A 14,158-nucleotide genomic window follows, 5' to 3' on the forward strand; every position below is an offset into this window, starting at 1 on the left:
TTTGGCTTCATTCTTCCAGATAAATAGTTTGAAGTCATGGTCATAGGCTATAATCAAGAGGCTATTACCTATGTATGAAAAGAATCTAGACCTGGGTCTCTAAAACCTGCACAGCTCCACTATGTGAGAAAAAGGAAGGCCGATCCAAGATGCATTCACTCTTCTCAATAACTAATCATTTCATACAGTGTTTCTCAAACTTGAGTCTCCAGCTGTTGCTGGACTACAACTCCCATAATCCCTGACCTCTTTTTCTGCTAGCTAGTCATGATGGGAGTTGTAGTCCAATGACAACTGGAGACCCAAGTATGAGAAACACTGATTTAATGACATAATCTAGAAATGGGCTATGGATTGTGCTCACTGCAGGGATCAATATTCCCATAGTTAGTTTTCCAGAAGCACCAATAATATTTGGCACTGCTAACCATGAGGTCCAGGCATGGCGAACCTGTGGTTCCTCAGATGTTATTGGTGGACACCAACTCCCATCATCTTGACCACTGGTCATGCTGGCTGGGGCTGATGGGAGTTGGAGGACGACAACATCTGCTCTGCTGTTGTACCCCATCCCTGAGGTAGGTAGAGCAATCATGTCGTGAGCTTCGCTCAAAAAGTACTGTGCTGTATGTCAGGAGTGTTACCTATTATGGCTCGGGTGAGGAGAAGCTTGCCACTGGGATGCCAGTCGCCGCAGCACTCATAATCAAATGCCCGGCCCGTTTCTCAGATTTGCAGCTGAACATGTGAACTGCTTTTGCTGAAAAGGTCTGCCTTACCATGAAGCGATGTGAGGCAAGATGAAGCCTGTGGTCTCTGATCTGTGATAGGTGTCCCACTCAACCATGCGCACGCAACCCAAGTGTACATATGTGGATCGCCACTAATCCAAAAACCTGCCAGGAGGAGCACAACACAAGAGATGGTGAACATCCACTTACATGTGCACAGCCAAGCTATGGGCCTGCAGGGTTCTGGATCCTAACCAGAATACTCCAGAACTGGCAAACTCCGAAATAACTTGTATGAACTTTTCTGCAACGGCAGAATCCACAGTTGCCACCGATATTTACATTCAAAGTATAAAAAACTGCAGATATGCAATATGCCCAAACGGTTTAAAAAATATACCCTATTTCGTTTGTAAACTATCAATGCAAGTTACTCAGCAGCATAGAAGCCATGTCTCATGTCTTCTGTTGTCCTAGAAAGATTTGTGTCTGCTGCCGTTAATGTAATTGCCAGAAATATCTGAGGTTACATGTAGAAACAATCGAGGCAATAATATTTTTTTCTTTTTTCTTTTTGTACATATTGTTAAACATGCAAAAACTTCCTGAAGAATATTGCCCAAAGGTAGAAAGTCTTTTGGAACTCGAATTCTCCTTGGTAGAGTTTGTTTTTGCAAGTATGGCTAACACTTGATTCGAAAAGGTCCTTCCATTTATTTTGAAGAAGCATCTTTGATCACAGGCTCCCTGTTCAAATACGTAGCCCAATAGACTAAGTTAAAAGTTCCAAACAGGACCGGAAATACTATCCGGGACATCTTGTCAATCTTACTGATGCTGTTGTAGGTCTTTTTGTTTTCGGCTGGTTTTTCGGCGGGCTTGACTGGAATGGGAGCGGCGTTGGAGATTACTGCAGGGGCAGAGTCCTTTGGTAAGTTTAAGGTGGGGGTCATCCGTCCGGCAGGGTAAGTGTTCATGGCTCTGCTTGCCAACAATTCACGCTCTTTTTTCTGCCAAACAACAAAAAAAACAGAACACTGGTGAACAAAACAGAAATGCACACTTAGGACATGAAGAAAGATGAGGGCTGTATGCAGAGATTATGTATGCCTTAACACTGATAAAAGCAATTGAAGTGATTTAAAGAGGACTAAAGGGACGCGGGTGGCGCTGTGGGTTAAAGCCTCAGCGCCTAGGACTTGCCAATCGAAAGGTCGGCGGTTCGAATCCCCGCGGCGGGGTGCGCTCCCGTTGCTCGGTCCCAGCGCCTGCCAACCTAGCAGTTCGAAAGCACCCCCGGGTGCAAGTAGATAAATAGGGACCGCTTACTAGCGGGAAGGTAAATGGCGTTCCGTGTGCTGCGCTGGCTCGCCAGATGCAGCTTGTCACGCTGGCCACGTGACCCGGAAGTGTCTCCGGACAGCGCTGGCCCCCGGCCTCTTGAGTGAGATGGGCGCACAACCCTAGAGTCTGGCAAGACTGGCCCGTACGGGCAGGGGTACCTTTACCTTTACCTAAAGAGGACTAAGCAGGTGTCTGTTTTGCATTCTTCTAGTGGATTCTTATCCTCGCTAAAACTGTAAGGGCACTTCAGATTCATAAACCAAGCAAAATAAACCCAGATTCTAAGAATGCTTTCACAAATACACATTTGAAAACATGTAAGTGGGGGGGGGGTAGTGTTTCACCACATCAATCTGATTGTACGGCAAGCAAATATTTTAAAGCACAACTAATTAATCTTAATTCAGTTTGAGAATGCATCCTCTGGTTGGGTGTGTACAGAATTTATCTTAGCAAGAAGATACAGAGAGAATAAAAAAGGATTTTCTCCTTTACCATGCCTTAGGCTTGGAACTGGTCTCTTTCTTTCTTTCTTTCTTTTTTCAAAAAAAGGAGAAAGAAACCCCACCCAGATATTTTTGGTCCAGGCCAAAAAAGTATAGCAAAAAGCAGTCTTGATCTCAGATATTTAGGGCCTGAGGTAGAGCAGCAAATCTGTCCCTCAGCCCCAATCCACTTGGCCATCTCATGCCTGTATAAGCATGCAAGGAAGGTCATGTTATTTTGGTAGAAATTCCCATGAGTTCCTTTCCCTCTCTAGCTGTAACATACAATAACAGTAAATTACACCAGTAACTGTTTGCTGCCCTTTACTGATGCTCAGAATCAGCTGGTTGAGGCAGTTAGCTTACTCTGTCAAATGGTAGAACTGGCCCCATGACATCCATTGTCTCACTGAAGACAAAGGGATAGTTCCTTTGCTTAAGTAGCATTGTGAAATGTTAGGAGGGCGATCCAGTGGAATGGCACTGTAGAAGATCACAGCAACAAGGACACTTCCTGTAGATTATGTTCACTCGATTATTAACCAAGTCAGAGAGCTCCCACCTTCCTATTCAGGGCAACTATTCTATCTCTTCAAAGAGATGCATATCATAGAATTGATATTGTTGGAAGGACCTTGCGGATCATATAGTCCAATGCCCTCCAATACAGGAATATGCAACTGTCCCATACGGGGATCAAACCTGCAACCTTGGCGTTATCAGCACCATGCTCTAACCAACCAAGCAATCCAGGCTACCTTCTTTTTTGCAGCCTCTAATGCCTTCTTGCCATCCCAGGCCCAGCTTCTTTTTGTGAAATAGTTGACTGTGGCGAATTCAATCAGTGCAGAAAACACAAAGGCGTAGCACACGGCTATGAACCAGTCCATCGCGGTAGCGTAGGCCACTTTTGGTAGAGAGTTGCGGGCGCTGATGCTTAAAGTTGTCATGGTAAGGACCGTAGTGACCCCTTCAAAAGAAAAGAAGGAGCAACTTTTAGAATTACCTGTAAGCTATGCATGCCTTAGGTCAGCCTTCTCCAGCTGGGTGCCTTCCATATGTTTCAGACTCCCATCAACCCCAGCCAGCATGGTCAACAATCAGGAACGATGGGAGCTGCAATCAGGGGTGGACCTTGGTAATATGGCGCCCTGTGCAAGGCCAAAATTTGATGCCCTCTCCAGCCCTCACAAGGGACGCGGGTGGCACTGTGAGTTAAACCACAGAGCCTTGGACTTGCCGATCAGAAGGTCAGCGGTTCGAATCCCTGCAACGGGGTGAGCTCCCGTTGCTTGGTCCCTGCTCCTGCCAACCTAGCAGTTCAAAATCACGTCAAAGTGCAAGTAGATAAATAGGTACCGCTCCAGCGGGAAGGTAAACGGTGTTTCCGTGTGCTGCTCTGGTTCGCCAGAAGCAGCTTAGTCATGCTGGCCACATGACCCGGAAGCTGTACGCCAGCTCCCTCGGCCAATAAAGCGAGATGAGTGCCGCAACCCCAGAGTCATTCATGACTGGACCTAATGGTCAGGGGTCCCTTTACCTTTACCTTTACCAGCCCTCACCCCACTTTCCCAAAGCTGGATAAAAGGAACTGAGTTTGGGGAAGGAGGCAGAAGGGCTCTGGGAGGGTCCTAGAGCCCTCCTTCCTCCTCCTCAAAGCCTGGGAAGTTCTTGCCCCACTTTGGGAAGGTGGCAGGAGGACTCTGGGACTTGGGCCCTCGCCCCGGTGCTCCTACTCAAGGGAGTCAGGTTGAGGAAGGTTTGATTAGATGAACAGTGCTGGTTTTGAGCCTGGGACCCTGATACGAAGGAGGAACAGCTTTTCCCAAACATGTCCTCAGATCATCTTGGCAGGTCCTACTCCAAGTGTCCTCTCATCATGAAGTAGGGAGAGTGGCTCCAAGGGAAAGGACCTTCTCATCAGTAGCTTCCCATCTGCAGAATGCTCTCTGTAAAGAGGTTTTCCTGGTACAGTGGTACCTCGGGTTACATACGCTTCAGGTTACACACACTTCAGGTTACACACTCCGCTAACCTAGAAATAGTGCTACAGGTTAAAAACTTTGCTTCAGGATAAGAACAGAAATCGTGCTCCGGCAGCGCAGCAGCAGCAGGAGGCCCCATTAGCTAAAGTGGTGCTTCAGGTTAAGAACAGTTTCAGGTTAAGAACGGACCTCCGGAACAAATTAAGTACTTAACCCGAGGTACCACTGTACCTACACTTTAGATTTTCCATCTTCTCCCAAACCTTTCAACATCTTAAATACTGAACATCTTTTAGCATCTACCGACCTCACCAGCATTTCATATAAACACACCACTGGTTTTAGTTGCTGTGGGTTGATAGCAACTGATGAGTTTTTGCCTTGGAGGGGTGTTCTGCTGAAAAGCAAATTGTTGAATTGCAGGAATTGCAGTTTGATTTTGTTTTATCTTCCTTTGTATGCCCAATCCAATAAATATTTATTGCTTGTAGCCGCAGGCAATGGCAAATGCAGTAAAATGCCTATTAGCACAGGCCTAAAAACATGGATAAATGTACATCCTGACTTTGTATGTCACCTAGAGCCACATATGCAATTAGGGGATGAAGAAATAAAATGAATAATTAATACTTCTAAAGATGGCGCTTGCTATTAAGCATTGATCGGCTCCTTGGAAATTGCAAAGCCTGATGCAGTGCGAGCGCCCCAATATATCAAATCTAGAAACGTGCAATACTGAGGGAGGAAAATAGAAGTCATAACATGGAATGAAGACCTAAAACTGGATACTAACAGCATGTGGATCAGCGGCAGACATATGCCTGCAAAGACCTTCCAGGGTATCCCCAGGGTGCCCTCCCCATGCTGAAAGCAGGATTGAAGGAAGCATTCAATTGCAGCCTGTAGAACAGGTTGTGATGTGTGCTTGGCAGCAGGGTGTGTGTGTGTGTGTGTGTGTGTGGTGTTAACAAGAGTTTCTCCATTTTACATATATGCCAACAAGTCCAAAGTGGTTGGTGATCATTGGCCTACATGATCTGGGTGGTTCTGGCAGTGAGGTTCCCCTGGCATGGTCAAAATTCATACAAAGTGAGTGGCCACTACTTCAATCAGTCAGGCTATGATAAAAGGGACACATAGTGTTTGGCTTCAGGAATAACTGTGCCCGCTGCATGCTGGCTGAGATGTAGGAATGCAGCTTCCTGTCCAATGGCGGACTCTAATGTTACATTTCCTTGCTTCTGTGATTGAAGCTGCATATAGGGCTGTGGCCCCCACTTCCTTCAGACCCTGCTGGTGGGGCTGAGGGGGTGGAGAGAAAAGGCGAGGAAGTGCCTGAGACAGAGGCATGCACAGGGGGGAACTGGTTGGCAGGGGAAGAGTTAAGCATTGCCTCCTACCCAATGGTGAATGGTGGTTAGGTCACCAGGACACCTGATTAGGGTTCTCCTTCCCCTGCCTTAGAGTAAAGGTCACTTAAAATAAACACCAGAGAGAAGTGAAATACTTGCCAAAGACTGTTCTAGCAGGGACAGATTCTCTGTTTAACCAAAATGATACTTGGGATAAGATCACCGTCATAATACAAGGAAGGTACGTCTGGATGACGAAATAGCCAATCTTTCTTTTCAGGTGAAAGTGTGCTCTCATTATAGTATATTCACCTAAGGTGGCAGAAGAGGAGAAAACAACATACATAAGTTATCAACAAAAGCCAGAGCACCGGTTCACAAACAGCTGTCTTCTGTCTAGCAGTTCTTCCATATGACAATATTGGATGGTTCAAACAAAAGAAATGAACTGAGGACTTCTTTTTGTACTCATAAGCCACTGGCTGGGAACAAAAGCATACACACCATACATTTAAAATGCTCCACTCCAAAGAATCCTCAGAAATGTTTACCCCCCAGGAGAATTACAATCCCCAGCACCCTTAACTACAGTTCCCAGGTCTGGGAGGGGGGCAGGCTGTGCTATAAAGTAAGGTGAGGACAGAGCCAAGCAAGACCCATCCGCTTGAAGCTTATTTCTAAGCTGAGATAATCTCTGGTACCCAAGCTTCGTAGACTTCGTTCATGATGTTTCAACTTGTGCTAGTACCCTGCCTACCTACCCAGTTGTTGGTGAAGAAAAGTGACTTTCCATGGTCCCACTCAGTCCATGTTGTGGCCCCACATGGATGCTGCTGGAAAATGCTTCCCCATAAGAGTTTATTTGTGGAGCAGCTATTGTGTAGAGCATTTATTTTGGAGCACTGCACAACTTATGGAGGAATCCTCATGCCTCTGCCACACATTTTCAGTGACAATTAGCACTGACAAGGATTCTCTCCCATTGTTGTGGAGGATCAATTAGTCTTTGTCCATCTAGTGCCCTCAAGAAGTTTTAGATTACAATGCCCATTAGAGGTGCCAACTTGAACAAAACAGATAGGTAGGCAGGTAAGCCCCACCCAACATAATTGATCACAAGATGTGATCAATTGAATGGCAATTTTATTGGGACTGCTGAAGGGACCTAGGAGTAGGCTCCTATGATTGTGATCTGAAACATCTGGAGGGCACCAGGTTGGCAAAGGCAGCAGTATAGCTATTGTCACATGGAAACATTACTATGGCTTCCACTGGAGGACCTGGTCTCAAGGGGTAAGGTCTGTATCATTTCCATGGAGAGTTCCTACCTCTTACAATTGTATAGCACAGTGATCTACAGACTGCAGACAATTGCTGTGTCCCAAATTACTGTCTCCTTGTAGCTTTAGTGACGACTTCACCAGGGCTAAATTCTATGCAAATTTACTCTATGCAATCCACTACACACCTTAACACAGAATTTTCCTTTGATTCTAATAATCCATAAATATGTGGATCTATGTGCACCAGTAGAAAGGAGATGCCATAGTTTGCATAAAGGACTAATATGCTACCAATTTTTGCACCTGCTGAATACATGAAGAGTTGTTCAGCTCTGAAAGAACATAGTAATTCCTACCAAGCACACTTAAGGAGCTCCACTGTAGAGAGATTGTATGTGGTATGGATCTTGCAACAGGATTCACTCGAGGTGAGATGTATATTTTTGCTGCGATGAGAAACCTTGGCTAAAAGCTGAATATGCTGGATCTATAACATAGTCTGGTTTAAAATAAATAAATCAAGTCACCCACTAAAACTTAGTTAGGGTCTCAATTAGGGGTAAGCAGGCATCGAATGGGTCAAAGTGAGAGCAAGAAATGTATAGGAAAGTGTCATCCTTTTTCTCAAAAAACAACATCTGGCTTCCCAAGACTGGCAAGTTCTGCATCCGTTGAGTCCAGGTCTTTCCATCTGAGATCCACTGCAGAATCTCTTCTTGAGATTGGTGCTTCCTAGCAAAGACCTGCGGTGGCTGTCCCAAAAGCTGGTCCCATGGAGCCTGGCACCCTATCCCAAGTAAGGTGACCCTCATGCAGAAGCAGCCCTCTGCATCATGCTCACCCCACTGAAAGCAACACATTATTTCTTTGTCTTTCCTCCAAGGAGGCCAAGGTAGCATGCACAGTTCTCCCCACCCCCATTTTATCCTCACAACCACCCTGCAATGTAGGTTAAACGGAGAGTGAGCAATCGGCTTAAGATCACCCAACGAACTTCACGGCTATGTGGGGATTCGAATCCCCGACTCCCGGGTCTTAATCCAACACTCTGACCACCACACCACACTGGCTCCTTTGATTTCCAACAAGCATATTGCAGGCAGTATCCATGCATGATGTGGTTTTGGATTTTGGACCAATCTGATTTCAGTCCCCAGTGAAGACCAGAAGCAGCCCTCGCTGTGAGCACATCTGCTTCACATCACCCTGAACCTTCCACCTTCTCACCAATTGTTGCATGGTCTAAAATTAAAATGGCATATTATTTATAGGTTGTGTGGTGCTGTGTGTGGGGGGGGGGTGTTGTTTTTTTTTTCTTTTTAAGAAGCAATTGCAAAGGGGGGAAATGAGGCAGGAGCAAAATACGCAAACTGCGAAATTCTTTCACGGGTCTATGCTTGTTATTTTCAGATCCCACAGCTCTGTGGAAGGACAGAACATCTTGGAAATCCGTTCACAAGTAACCCCGATTACAGGCCTCCTGCGAGCTTGATGAAGCCCAGAAAATCCATAGCTGACTGATGCTTCCCCTGTGTAAAATCGGATTTTTGTATTTTGCTAATCCCTGGTTACAATCTGTGTCCTGCTCTTTGTGATCCACCCTGCAGTCACAACCCAGCCCGCACAGATGTAACCTGGGACGTTAGCAAGGGGGAAAAGAAAGCAGAAGACGGGGAGGGGGAGAAAGAAAGGAAAACAAGCAAACCTATTGATGTTGCAAACCAACATTTTATTTGCTTAAACCTTTGCAAACCTTAAGGGAGGCGGTGCCCCCGGGCACTAACATTTTGATTTCTGCTACGAATCTTGCTGCTTCCTTGAGGCTGCAGCTGTTTGCCCCCCTTCGCAAGTGCCCTGCAGAGTAGTGGCCGAGTTGAGTCCCCTGGCACCCTGGAGCGCCCACCGCTCGCTTGGGATTGTGGTTTTGCTCCGAGGAGCCGCGCACGACCCTAGGAGATGCCCCGGCACGCGCTCTGCATCTTCCTCCTGGCGATTCTGAAGGCGAGAGGGGAGCTGCCTTTCATCGCAGAGAACAATGCCGCGATGATGGTGAACTGGTAAGAAACTCGGCCGCCTGCTGCTGCTGCTACCTGCCCGCCCTGGTTTCATCGTGCAGGTGCTCCTCTAACTTCCACCATCCCTCCTCCCCTGCCCCAAACAAAACGAAAGCTTTTTGACTTGTGGATCGGTGCGCGCTTGTTTTGTGGAGCTCTGATGTGAGGTTTGGGGGGAATCGGTGCGATCTTAGCTTTGATCAGACAATTGCCAGGTTTGTGGCGCTCCGCGCGAAGTTCCGTTCCGCCGCCGCCCCTTCCTCCTCGCCCACCCACCCCTTACTGTCGCCCTTTGGATTTCAAAAGCAGCCCGCTGGGCTCTCGACGGGTCGCCGCTTGGGAAGAGCTGCGGGCGCCTTTGCTGATGCGAACGAGGCAGCTTGGAGCTGTGCCATCGCTTCTCCTTCCCATTAGCCCCGTGTCTGCCTTTGTCTCCATGAAGGGATCCCTTAAAAATAGCCCTTCCCCTGATCGAACAGGCAGCTCCTCCGCCCCACCCCGGATCAGCCCCGGGAGACCCTGCTGGTTTTCCTCCGGAGGTCTGCGCCACCACCTCGGGGACAAAGGAGCCCCGCGTTTCCTTCGGCGGCGTCTCGGCCGATGGGCGCAGCGTGCGGCCCCCTCGCTCCCTCCGCCCCGGGCGAGGTGCTTAGTTTCTAATTACCGCACAACGCCGTCCCCGCCTCGTTCCCAGCAGCGAAGGCGAGGCCGTTATGTAACCTGTTGCAGCCCCTCTGTCTGCCGCCCCCATGTGACTCCCGGACCTCGGTCCGGGGCCGCGGCCCTCCCTCCTCCGCCCCCTCCGAACGCGCTGCAGCCAATCGCCGGCCAGGATTGCCCTGACATAGAACCCCGAGCCAGGCCGGGAGCGGGGGGGGGGTCTCACGTGGGTGGCTGGGCGCGGGATTAAAGCTTCTTTGGTTCCCTAATGCTGCCACATCTGGCGCCTCCACTTCCAGTTAGGGAGGAAATGGGAGAATCCTTCGGGTTAGCGCCTCCTTTGCAGCCACGTGGTCCTTCGGACACGCTGCAAAGCCAGGCAACAGCTGCCACTTCTTCCCCCCCTCTCTCTACCCCGCCCGCCTCCAAATGCGTTTTATCAAACAAATCATTTTAAAGCTCGAGAGAGAGAGGGAGGGAGAGATCAAAACGCGTAGGCGGTTGTTCGCCTCCTGCAGGAGGGGAATAAGCCGGCACGAGCGAAAGCAGCCTCTGCAAAACGCGGGGGAAGCTGCGGGCGCCTCGTCCCCGGTTCCCCTCAAGGGCCTTCCTTTCCTTAGCGCCCAAGTGTCGGACTATGCTGCTGCTGCTGTTGCCGCAGAAGATTTGGCCTTGGTGGAGCAGCTGCACGAAGGCAGCCATCCAACAGGTGCAGCTTTCCCCTGGTTGTAGAGATGTGCCTCTTGGATTTGTGCTCATGCAGCTGTTAGAGACAGGGTGGAAAATATGGCAAGTTCAAGAGGTATTCGAGGATTGATTTATGCTGCTTGCTAGGTGTGTCCTGTATTCAGGACATGGACAAAGAATAGCATTTCCTTTGGATTGCTAGGTTGCTGTCACTTTTAGAGCAGGAGTGGGGAACTGTGGGGCCCTTTGGATGTTGCTGAACCTCAACTCTCATAAGCTTCAGCTGATAGGGCCCTTGGGAACTGTAGTTCAACAGTATCTGGCAGGCCACAGGTTCCCCATCTCTGTGTTTCCCCTCACTGAACATAGTCCCATAGACTAAGCTCCTTTATCACCACAATACCTACAGCTGCCTTTGCGTACATACCCAAGCTTTTCATACCTTTTCACTCTGTATTAATTAAATGAGAATCACTACGGTCTCATGCACATGTGTAGCCAGGCACGGACGGTAGATTGGAATCCTCCTCCACACACCTAAAAGAGTGTGTGGTGTAGGCTAAGCAGCACATTCGTCAGCCTAGATGTGTGATGGCCCAAATCGAACACAAGAAAAAGCATGCAAAATCAGGGAGTCTTTGCATGACACACTTGTGTCACACCTATATGGTAGAGAAAGGCTGAAAATGCATGTGGCATTTTGGATCCTGGACGCTGTCCGACCATGAATTGGGCATACCACAACCTGGCTGCATGCTCACAGTCATTAAAGTCACTGAATTGGTGGTGCACACATGCAGTGTTCTCAGTTGAGCACTGCAGTATCCAGTGGTGACTTGCATGGGGGAACGAGGCATCACAGGTCAAGCGTTTCTGTATCAGCTTCTCCTCCTGCAGGGATGGGGAACATGTAGTTCTCTCTAGAGGCTGTTGAACTCTTGACTCTCATCAGCCCCAGACAACATGGGGCTGGGAGTCTGGGATGATGGAAGCTGTTGTCCACCAAAATGGGAAGAGCTGCAGTTCCCTATTCCTGTCACTAGGCTTTTCAGTGGGTTCTGCTCAAGCAAATGGTATATATGCATGCTTGAGCAAGTATTGCCTCCTTTTCCAACCCACACCCGAACAAGGCAGCAGTGTGCAGTGGTTAGAATGCTGGGTTCTAATGCTCAGTTAGCCATGAAGCTTGCTGAGTGACCTTGGGGGCCCGTCACATCCTCTCAGCCTAACCCACCTCACAGGGTTGTTGTGAAAAATTAATGGTGAGGGGGAGAATGCTTGAGCTCCTTGGAGCAACGCTGGAATACAGATGCAATGATACATAAATATCACGGGCAAGGGAGCACCAATTATTTAATCCACACTCACTGTGAGAACAAAAGAGGGACCTTAAAAATGTGCCTGAAATTTCCAGAAGTAAGCTTCTCATTTTCCACATTGACTAAAACATCGGAGGTCCAGGTGGCTTCAGTGCTAGGAGTGCTTTCTACCAGCTTTGGCTGAGGTGCCACCCACAGCCATTCATATAATTTAGGTACAGTGGTTCATGCCTTGGTATCCTCAATACTTGATTATTTCAATGCACTTCAGTCTGCCCTTGAAGTTGATCCTGAAGCTGCAGCTGGTGCTGAATGCAGCTGCTAGATTGCTATGTGGAAAAGACTACTATTATCATGTAACACCTTTGTTCAGGGAATTGCAGTGGCTGCCAATATGCTACCAGGCCAAGCTCAATGTTTTATTTTTGGTATATGCAGTAACATCCTCTGCATCTCAAGACCAGGTAACCTGAGAGACCAGCTCTCACTCCACACCACTGTTAGACCACAACAGTCCACAACTGCTGACAGTATCCCATGGCTAAGTGGGTCAGTTGGCTTTCAGTGTCGTTGCACCGTGTGTTTTTTTAATGGTGCAATACCAAGATAGGAAAAAAACCTGATTTTTTTCTAGCTTGGTATTGTTTTTGAATTTGTCCACAACCAGCATTTTGAATCTGCCTGACTCTTGTTTCATTCTGATATTCTAATGCTTCTGTGATGTGTTACTTAGATGTTTTGATGTTCAGGAATCTAAACCGTTTGCAAAAATAAACACATGAGTTGCCAAAAACAGCATCCCTTCTCCCTCCTCACCTGTACTGGTACTGATGTTCTCAGAATCAACAGTTTGCCCCATCAAGTGATACTGGTTGAGCCTTGAACCGTCTTCTGCTACTACCACGGATGCAGCTGGGCTGTGAGTCCACACATAGATCACTTCGGAATTGGGATAAGCATCTGGCAAAAAGAGCATGTGAGAAATTGAGTCTGGAGATTAATATTCATAGACTTGAAATCTTACTCGATAAGCAGGGCTTAATTCCAAAGCTCAGCTCCAGAATCTCTTGCTAGTGTCAGGATTCAGTCCTGCACACATTTTATTCTAACATCAATGGAGACTGAGAGCTTGGTATTTCCCCCCTCCCCACCTAGTCCTCATTCTAGATCTGTTGCATATTTTTGCTCTGAAAAACACTTTTTGAGCAACTGGTTTCTTTCTGAAAATAAAAGCTCATTATAGGTTTATTCTAGACAGCCCCATAGTGTGTCCATTCGAAAACGGGTGAAAACAGATGTAGGCAGTCCCAGCAATGGGGGCAGTATCCACACCTGCCCAGTGACACTGTGGGTGGATATATACCCAGATTGCAAGCACCACCATTCACCTGGAACATGTGCAGGGAGGAAAATGTGTGGATATCCTAATTGGGGAGGGTTTCTAAATACATACCAAGTAAACTGCCCCCACCTTTGTGGACAGCAGAATTTAGAATCAATCAAATGAAAGCAGCTTATTAAAGACAAACATGGAAGATTCCAGGCTGAGGAAAACTACATATTTGTGCTACAAATGGGTTAGTGTGATAGATCCAAAGACTGAGGATATGCATGGTGACCAAAAGGGGATCTTGTATAGTGGCAGATAGAGAGAGAAGGTTTTCGGGCAGAGTGTTTAGACACAAATCCCTCCCTTTATGGAAATTCAGCACCAGTTTTCAACTGTAATGGAAAATGCTCTTGTAAATGTATACCCTTTCTTATTCCTAGGCCTCGGGAACTATCATAATGTTTCCATATTTCATTACTCATTTAGCCTGCAAGGTAGTGACTACTATATCTTATAGATGGGAAGCGGAGACTGGGAAACAGTCAATTTCACAGAGCCATTCATCAGCGAATGGCTGTGATGAGCCTCCAAGCATTTCAAAATTCCTGCGCAGAAGGCAATTCCATTAACATTCAAATGGTGAGCAGATCAGCACATCTTCTCCAAATTGCACAACAGGCTGCGACTTCTGAGCTTGTGTGCACCCTATTTATATGACAAAACAGCGGTGCATGCGATTGTCATGTGAGGTTGCCTATATGAGACTTGCACGCCTGTTACAAAATTGATTGTAATTTTTCTTTTGCTCTGAAACAGTCAATCAGTATAAGGATTCACTAAACAGGAGTGGGGGTTTCTAAAATCCGTGTAGCTTTCAATATAGCATAGGGAAATATATATGTCAAGCCTCCATGGATTGTAACCAGAG

At 47.3% G+C, this 14,158-nt stretch overlaps 2 protein-coding genes across 3 annotated transcripts in view; one reads left to right on the forward strand and one right to left on the reverse strand.

Moving 5' to 3' along the window:
* Nucleotides 1–1,116: 1,116 nt before the first annotated feature.
* The window catches only part of GABRA5 (gamma-aminobutyric acid type A receptor subunit alpha5), a 70,821-nt gene continuing 57,779 nt past the window's right edge, over nt 1,117–14,158 (reverse strand). For both annotated transcript variants that reach the window (XM_053384115.1, XM_053384116.1), the window contains exons 7-10: nt 12,717–12,860; nt 6,057–6,209; nt 3,319–3,530; nt 1,117–1,741 (exon numbers count right to left, since the gene is read on the reverse strand). In XM_053384115.1, coding sequence (XP_053240090.1) covers nt 1,445–1,741; nt 3,319–3,530; nt 6,057–6,209; nt 12,717–12,860 — 806 coding nt within the window. In that variant the 3' untranslated portion in view covers nt 1,117–1,444. The remainder of the gene's footprint in view (nt 1,742–3,318; nt 3,531–6,056; nt 6,210–12,716; nt 12,861–14,158) is intronic.
* The window catches only part of GABRB3 (gamma-aminobutyric acid type A receptor subunit beta3), a 199,965-nt gene continuing 194,756 nt past the window's right edge, over nt 8,950–14,158 (forward strand). The window contains exon 1 of the mRNA XM_053384112.1: nt 8,950–9,237. Coding sequence (XP_053240087.1) covers nt 9,137–9,237 — 101 coding nt within the window. The 5' untranslated portion in view covers nt 8,950–9,136. The remainder of the gene's footprint in view (nt 9,238–14,158) is intronic.

Source organism: Podarcis raffonei, chromosome 4 (genome assembly GCF_027172205.1).
Source record: "Podarcis raffonei isolate rPodRaf1 chromosome 4, rPodRaf1.pri, whole genome shotgun sequence".
In the NCBI taxonomy this organism is placed as follows: domain Eukaryota; kingdom Metazoa; phylum Chordata; class Lepidosauria; order Squamata; family Lacertidae; genus Podarcis; species Podarcis raffonei.